This window comes from Cynara cardunculus (genome assembly GCF_001531365.2).
Source record: "Cynara cardunculus var. scolymus isolate 2C chromosome LG 13, CcrdV1, whole genome shotgun sequence".
Lineage (NCBI taxonomy): Eukaryota > Viridiplantae > Streptophyta > Magnoliopsida > Asterales > Asteraceae > Cynara > Cynara cardunculus.
This window is the reverse complement of record NC_037540.1, coordinates 13,210,156-13,219,084: the sequence shown is the minus strand read 5'-3', so window position 1 is coordinate 13,219,084 and position 8,929 is coordinate 13,210,156. Positions and strand designations below refer to the sequence as shown.

The 8,929-nt window shown below is 32.0% G+C and overlaps 1 protein-coding gene and 1 pseudogene across 2 annotated transcripts; both read left to right on the top strand.

Moving 5' to 3' along the window:
* The first annotated feature begins 3,011 nt into the window (after positions 1-3,011).
* On the top strand, positions 3,012-3,191 carry LOC112526216 (annotated as a pseudogene).
* Positions 3,192-5,577: 2,386 nt separating this feature from the next.
* Positions 5,578-7,460, top strand: LOC112524174 (dehydration-responsive element-binding protein 2A-like). Of its 2 annotated transcripts, XM_025133877.1 has the most exons (3): positions 5,578-5,733; positions 6,220-7,124; positions 7,241-7,460. In XM_025133877.1, exons 1-2 carry the CDS (start codon positions 5,711-5,713, stop codon positions 7,121-7,123), a joined length of 927 nt encoding a protein of 308 aa, XP_024989645.1. In that variant the 5' UTR covers positions 5,578-5,710; the 3' UTR covers position 7,124; positions 7,241-7,460. The 2 variants fall into 2 exon arrangements, with proteins under 2 accessions (XP_024989645.1, XP_024989644.1); XM_025133876.1 differs by lacking the exon at positions 7,241-7,460 and having other exon boundaries at positions 6,220-7,214.
* Positions 7,461-8,929: the final 1,469 nt, after the last annotated feature.

The following is an 8,929-nucleotide window of genomic DNA, read 5'->3' as shown; positions in this document are numbered from 1 at the left end:
GTTCTTGGGTTTTTTTGAAATATATATATATATATATATATATATATACATGTATTAATTCAACCTTAATCTGAGTTTATGGACAAGAAAGAGAGTAAGCAATTGAAATTTCATTCTAAAACTCATCTTTTTTGGTCTTTTCATTTAAAACTCAAGTTTCTTGTTCTTTGCTCTTGGTATAAATCGAACACATTTGTGGAGTCGTTTAAATATGTTGAATTTTAAATATATTGGATTTTAAACTGTCATACAATTTTTTTTCATTGATAGTCTGTAATTGGAACCATAACTCTTATTTATTCAAATTGTATTAATATGTAAAGACCAAGTGTAACATATATCATCGTTAAATCTTATCTTATAAAACCAGTGGAACTTCAAAATCGTTAAAATTCATGGCTCCCGCCGCATTTCACGGGTACACAACTAGTTCTATAATCGTTTATCAGAGAAGAACCTTTTTTTAATTATTTATCGAGTAAAATTTATGGTTTTTACTATATTTTTTATTGGGTAAGATTTTCGGTTCTTATCATTTTTTCTTGATAAGTATTTATTCGATAAAAGCTCAACAATGGCCCTTTAGACTTTTTGAATCATTATCTATACTATATTATAAAACATTTGACAAAAACTCTTAAAACTCATTTTTTATGCATGAAATATTGTGCGTTAATGCATATTACTTAAAATTTAATATTACAAGTAAATTGTGCATAAGTACAACTTATTAAAGCTCAATTTTTGAATTCGTATAACTAACTACACATAAACACAATCAAATATAGGATAAACTTCTTATTTTAAATATAAAAAATCTAAATTATAATTATGATAATTATTGAGTTATAACATAATTATTAGTTTTATAAAAAATTTATTGTTAAGCCAAAAATAAATTACTTTACTATTTGACCTAAATTAAATTATAATTTTAAATCGAATTAAAGAAATTGTACAAAAAAAACAAAAACTTTTAAATAGTTAATTTGATATTAATATCGATATATTTTTTCAAATTTATTTTTATTTAAAAGTAAAAACATTATCTTTCTCAAAACCACATAAACCGTATTATATCAACAAAGACAAAAAAAAAAACAAAAAAAAATTAAAATGAAGATGTATGTCGCTGCATTGCGCGAGTATCATTGTAGTATTCATTTATGCATGTTCAAGCTTATTAATAGCATATTCGTCCAAAAACCATTTAGACTCGGGTTTTGTTTACCTAAACACTTATCTTGTAAGCACTTAATAAAAGTTTAGTCCACCAACACTGTATTGTATGTAACAATTTACCTGGTAAGTGTTAACCGGGTAAAAGTCGTCACCTTCATTTACGGGGTAAGACTCTCGGTCTTTGTCTTTGCTCTTACAGTAAGATTTTGGTCATTACCATATTCATCCGTTAAAGTAATATGACTTGATAACTACTTACCAAGTAAGTATTTGATAAACGACCCCTCAGGCTCAACATCTTAATAAGATAAGCTTTTGTCTTTTAAAACATATAGATTGCAATATTTGGCTACACAGGTTGTCATGTCTATTTCATAGTAAAAGATACTAAGCAAGTATATAAACAAATTATTGTCAATCATCGTAAAGGTTTTACAATATCTTACATTATTGGATAACTGAAAATAAAATATTTAAGTGAGCTGAAATATTGAGTGTTGAGATTTTAATATGCTTTAAAATATTGAAACTAAACACCTCTGTCTAGTACAACGGCATACTTAAAAGGTCAGAAAACGACCAAGTTAAACCGAAAACGCTACATATTCGATTTACCTTTGTTGCTTTATAAATTAATGGCCCTTGTGATACACACTACGAGTTAGCTTTATAAAGAGGGCATTACTGATGCTAATGTGCTTTCAAAGGTGAAATATTACCATCTAATGTATTGTACATTTCTGCTTATCGTTTTGTTTAGGTATTAGAGGTCATCATAAAATAGAGCGAAATTGTTAGGTCACCAATGATTTGCTTATGACCTCCAAATCCACTTCTAAGTTCCTTAGTTTACATTTGATTTTTAAATATGTAACTGTTCTTTTGTAATAGTTTGGTTTATGCTCAAATTGTTCGGCAAATCGAAGACTAGCCGATATCAAGAGGAAATGTGTGTTGTCGATGGGGATCAGAAGATACACTTACCGAACTAACATCAAACTCTCACATGTCGATTAGTTGGTTGGCTGATAGTCATCCTGACTATTGGCCGATCAACCTGAGAATTACACAATTTACTAATTAAGTTGAAAAACGTACATTTCTGACTCACTTAAACATAATTAATCCATTGTTTTTTTTTATTTATAGCATCTTGAAGCATGGAACACGTATCTGTTCCGCAAGAGGCAACCGACAGACCGTTGGACCATCATGCGGCCATGTTGGATACCAAGTTTAGAGAACCCAATACTTGGCCCTGTGGACCAAAATGTTTACGACAATGGTACACTAGAGTCATTTTCATCATAGCGTGGCATCGAACGGGTCGGTAGAATCACGTAACAATTTTTTGTGATGTATAGAAAATAATTTATTTATCAATTTTTATTTGCAACTTATTTTTTCAAGTATTCATCCTAATAAACGTACCAAATGCCCATTATACTACTTTTTTCTCGATATTGCTTGCATCCCGCATTGAATGATGGAATGAAAGTGGCAAGAGGAAGATTGCTACAAAAAAAATGACTAAAAATGGAACAAATATATGTTTCTCGGATCTTGGTCTTTTGCTTAAGATCAAATATAGTACATGTTTTTAGTTTAACATATATGTCCCGAATCTTAGGTTTTTTGTTTAGATCAAGTATATTATATGGTTTTAGTTTGATATCTAATATGTGATTTTGTCACCTTACTTGGTATTTTATTTTTTATATGGGAATGCCCATTATACTACTTGGTGATATAGTTATTTATCCGTCGTCTTGGTGTTACTACTATCAAGGCTTGACACACCTCTATAATTTACAATTCAAATATTATAGAATGTTACGGTAAAATGTAGTATTTGTTTTTATCAGTTTAATATCTGATATGTGGGTCATCGACCCCCCTTGATATTAATTTTATTGTTTTATGGGAGAACATCCATTATCTTAGTTTGGTGATGTAGTTCTTCATGCATCATCTTGAGCTTTCACTACTGTAGATAGAACTTACACAATGCTCAAATTTTCACTAATATTATAGAATGTATTTTTCACAACTTCAAATGAGATTTCAATTAAATTTGTTGTAAAATTTAACATCGTGACTTTGTCACCTTAGAAGAGATTTCAATTAAAACTGTGATTTCAAGTTAAATAAACTATTAACATTAGTCAAACATTTGTAGAGTACTTTGTAACATCGTTTTCTAGCATGGTTAGAGAACCTAAATTAACATATGGTTTTAAGATTGTTGTCAATTTCTCTTAAAAACTTTTAATGTTAATGAGTAGTTGTCATACACATTTTTCTAAAATTTGTTTAGAAGAGGACTTCAAATTTTAGTCAATAACATTTCTTTTGAAGATGCTATTATCGTCACCTGCAACACTAATTTATTAAATAAGTTGATACAATGGTACTACCGTATAGGGCTGTAAACGAACTAAACGTTCAGCGAACCGTTCGTGAATCATTCGGCGGGAAGTTCGTTTATGTTCGTTTATTTAATAAATGAACGAACGTGAACAATTTTTTTCGTTCGTTTAGTTAAACGAACGAACATGAACAAGAGTTTTGTTCGTTCATTTATGTTTGTGTATGTTCGTTCATTTAGCGTTCGTTTACGTTCGTTTATATTCGTTCGTTTATGTTCGTTTATATATCAAATTTAATATATAATCTTTTATTTATTTACTTTGAATTCAAATAATATTTATTTATGTTCGTTTAGCCCATTCATTTATGTTCGTTCGTTTAACATGTTAACGAACGAACATAAACGAACACGAACACACCTGATTTCTAAACAAACGAACACGAACATAAAGATTTTCGTTCGTTTACCTTTCGTGTTCGTTTATTTGTTCGGTTAAGTTAAACGAACGAACATGAACAATCATCCGTTCGTGTTCGTTCGGTTCGTTTACCGTGGTAGGCCCCAACGGCGGACCAAACATTTTTGCCAAGTACTTGCATTTTTAAGGTGATTAAAGACCCACAAATTTTCCAACATATTTTATACGAATTCCACCATTTAAGGATTATTATTTTTTTCCAGTTTTTGGTTGATTTTCACATATTTTTTCAATTGTTTTGGTTGATTTGGAGAGATTTTTTTCGGGTTTTTGTTGAGGTCCTTGTATTTTCTAATATCTTGGAGTAACCCATCAAGTTTAGTGTGGGCACCTTTTATACTCAAAAAGGTTTTACTTACGAAATCAATTAAGAGGGTGCACAGGACCCGGTTGGAGCCTTCATAGGTCACTTCCAATACCATGTACCAACCAAATTTGCATATATGGTATGATACTACCAACCGATTGTAAAGTAATACTAACAAAATTAGTATCAATTAAATTGGTATGGTTGGTATCGATATTGGTTGGTTTCGTCTTGTATAAAATTGACACCCATAACATTTAACATTTATTGTTTTTTATAATAAAAAATAAAAAGTTCAGAAAACCCAACGAACCATCCCATTTTGAATGATTAAGTCCATAAACTATTTTTTAATGAAAAAAATGTTAAACTTTCTCATTTTAAATGATCAAATCAATAAACTTTTTTTAATATAATAAAACAACCGAACTTTTAAAAACTGATTACTTACATCATTTAACTCTAAAAAAAAACTACATATAACCGACTAAAAATGTTTTAAAGTAAAACTACTTGTAACCTCTTAAAAATATATCAAAAAAGGGAGATCTATAGCAAGGACTAACAATGTGATAACATATATGAAAAAGGGACAACGATGAGGCGACAAGAAGTGGCCAAAGAAGTGATATCGATGTTTGTGAGGACCTTGAGAGACGTCAGGTTTAAAAACAATAAAAATAATTTATGTTTTTTTTAACTTTAAAATCTTTTTAGTTAGTTATAAATAGTTTTTTTTTGGTTAAGAAGATGTGACCAATTTTAAAAAGTTTGATAATTTATGTATTATAAAAAAAATATTCAGAGACCTAATTATTTAAAATGAAAAAGTTTAATAATTATTTATTTAAAAAAAAAGTTTAATAGTTTTTTATTTAGAAAAATAATCATCAATGAATTTTATTTCTCCAACTAAAAAAAACAAGGGCATAAGAGTAAATATAAAGCAAAGACGGGGGCAATTACTGAAGAATCTAAAGTAGGAGAGCCTTCGTCAGCAAGCATGAGAGAGAGAGAGACGCTAACCCCAAACCTTGGATAATCGGGAACCTTCAAATGACACGTGCCGAAATTTCTGGTAAGCTCGCGAGCCACGAATGGGTACAGCTCATCGACATGGGCATCCAGATATTTATTTAAAATATTCAACAAAATTAATTAATAATATCGAAATATCTAGAGAAGGCTATAAATATCCCCAAAACCTACCCATATCATCTTTCTGAATCTCCCTCTGTCAGAAAACTTGTTCCCCAATCCCACAGAAAAATATCTCAGCAACTGTTTCTCTACCTCTGATTCATCTTCAAAGGCATCAAGATCGATAAATCTTCAGTGGAGTAGAGCTTGATTAGATATTGATTTGCGGCGCATGTCGTCGGGGTTTACTGAGAGGTATGTTCTTGTTTGATTTGATTTGATTTGATTTTGTTATTTTGTGCGAAAATGGTTGCATTTGAATTGAATTGATGTTCTTGAAGACTTAGAACTAGGGTTTTATTCTGGATTTGTGCAATTTGAGTATGCAAATTGTTGATTTGCAATTCTTGATAGTCTTTTTGAAACACGCTGAAAGTTTAATGGGGGTTTATTAGAAACTAGAGTCTGCATTTCATTACGATGGGCTAAAATAATTCTATACTTAGTTCCTGATGGATTTTAGGATACTTGGGCACCAAGAAAATCTCAGTTTGACTGTTTGACCTCTCTCCTCTGTGCTTTGTCCTGTGGATTTATATGCGATTCTTATTATATGAAAACTGTTACAGATTAGAATGTTGAGCTAAATAGCCCTGATTATTCGATGGCTAATTCTCTTGATTTTGTGTGGGTTTTCTCCATTCCTATTTTGTTCAATGCTTAATTTTTCTTTATTTTCAGAAATACTGAAATGGGTCTTCTTAATCAAACTTCCAACACATCTTCCTTGCCAATGGATTACCCTAGGAAGAGGAAAACAAGAAGCAGACGTGACGCACCAAAAAACGTGGCTGCAACTCTTGCCAAATGGATTGAATATAACAACATCGACTCATCCGATGGAAAACCGAAAACACGAAAAGCTCCTGCCAAAGGGTCGAAAAAGGGTTGCATGAAAGGGAAAGGAGGACCCGACAACTCTAGGTGCAACTTTAGAGGTGTGAGGCAAAGAACCTGGGGTAAATGGGTAGCCGAGATTCGGGAACCCAACAGGGGTCGCAGGTTATGGCTAGGGACTTTTGGGTCTGCCGTTGAAGCTGCATTAGCTTACGATGAAGCTGCCCGAGCCATGTATGGCCCGTCTGCACGACTCAATCTACCAAACTGCCGCTCGATGGATGATTATTATATGCTGCTGGCTAACCCTACTTCTAGCTGCGACTCCACCACCACTTGTGACTACTCTGGAGGCGGTGCAGCTCATAATTCCAATGTGGCCTCGGATGGTTTTGAGGAGAGCACACAGTGTGGTCTGCAAGTTGAACATGAACCAGTTGTGGTTAAAGAAGAACCTATTGAGGAGAAGAAAGATGTGGGGTTTTGCATTGGTGATGGTAATTACTTGCAGAGCTTTTCTGGGGATGAAATGATTGATATGGATGAGCTCCTTGGGATCGTGGATCAAACGGACGACTTTGTCTCCAATTCAAACCACGAGCCAGGATCTGGGAATGCTACTGATGAGCCATGGTTCGATAATAAACCAGATCCTTGTGATTATAGTCTTGATTTTCTGAAGCCAGGACGGCCTGAAGATTGTAGTTTTATGTTAGAGGAGTTGGGTCTGGGTTTGGATCCTGAGTAAGGTCTGTAAGCGGTTTATAGTATTATCAGAGAGCTAGAAAACCTTAGTGTAACAGTATTTGGTGTTTTCGTATAAGGGATCTTTTTACTAACCCTTGTTTAAACCAATTCTCTGCAGGTTTTGAATGCAGGAGAATTGGTTTTTTTGTATAGTGTTCAATGGACCGTAAATAACATGCTTACTCGTACTGTACATATCAAGATGTAAGCTTTCAACTGTTCTTTGAGTTGACGCATTTCAACCATAGTTTTCTGTGTTGCATATGGGGTAAGATTGGTTCATCTTATCCGATGCAAGTTGGTTTCTTTTGGCGTGATTGTTTTTTCTGGTCCGGGACTGGTTAAGGGCTTAAGGCCTGCCGGTCTCGGTCTGGAACCAGGATCGCGAACCTGTTGCCTGTTGGCATAGGAACTGATCTTTGAAGTAAATGTAGTATCTATATTTTTCAAATTGTCTATACAAGTTTTCCGAGTAAATGTGATGATTAGAAATGTAGTTTAAAGCTAAATACTTGGTATAATATTTTTAGTAAAAAAGGTTTTAAAAAGTGGATTTTTTAAGCTAGATGGGCTCAAGACTGGATTCGGATTTTGGAATAGGTTACGAAGGACCAAGACAGATTGTCGGGCGTGAGATTTATCTTAGTTTTTTACTTCCGGATAGAAAGACCCGTTTACATTCAAACCACTTTAGGCGTGCAAACGAGCAGGATAGATATGAATGGGGGTTTGTCCGTTTCGTCCATTTAACTTAACTAAACAAATGAATGAACACGAGGGGTGAACGGATGAAATTTTTTGTGTTCATGTTCGTGTTCGATTATGCTTGTTCGTTAAGATGTTAAACGAACGTAAAAGAATGGACATAGACAAATGAACGAGAAGTAACCATCATTATTATCATATTTCATTTCATTCATCAAAAATAAAATAATAAAATAAAAAATCGAGTAATTTAGAAAGGATAAAAAATTCTAACTTTTTAATTTTTAATTAATGATTACATTATTAATGTTATGAATGATATATATGGAGAGGGTTCATGTGATTTACGAAAGTATGAGAAAAACTTATTAACCTTATTGTGATAACAATAAAAATTAAATTTTTTAAATTAAAAATGAGATAAAAAAACAATTCAAAAAATTTTAAGAGACAAAAAGGTAATATTGGAATTCAAAGTGATAAAATTTTAAAAACACGATCGTATTAAACTTGATAATCTAGGATAATATTATAGGCTATTATGGTTATCTCTTATTTCAACGCGATCTGGTGTGATGTAGGTGTGATTATCACAAAAAATTCACTCAGTTAGGGTTAACTTATGAAATCGACTACATGATTCGTTGTGATATGAGTGTGATAATCAATCTCATCAAGGATTACAATAACATACGATTTCAAACTAAGGTGTTTATCACACGTGATAAACATCAAAATTTGGAATACAAAACTACTATAACATTAAATTCAAATCAACATTTACCCAATAAGTATAAATCGATTAAAAATATTGACATTCACAATTCCATTTACCTTTTATCACATGTGATAAAAAAAATCCATAGCATTATAGTCTTGATGATAACACAACCGATTTAGAAAAAAAAATGAAAATATTATTGTTATCACATTATTATCATCATCAACAAAACTATCTTCAGATAATTTCAAATTGGGATGTTTATCACATGTGATAAACATCAAAATAAACATCAAAATTCTCAATTACTAACCTACAACATTCAAATCCTCCATTTTAGATCGAATTTTTTTTTTGGATATTATAAGCCGATAGGAAGAA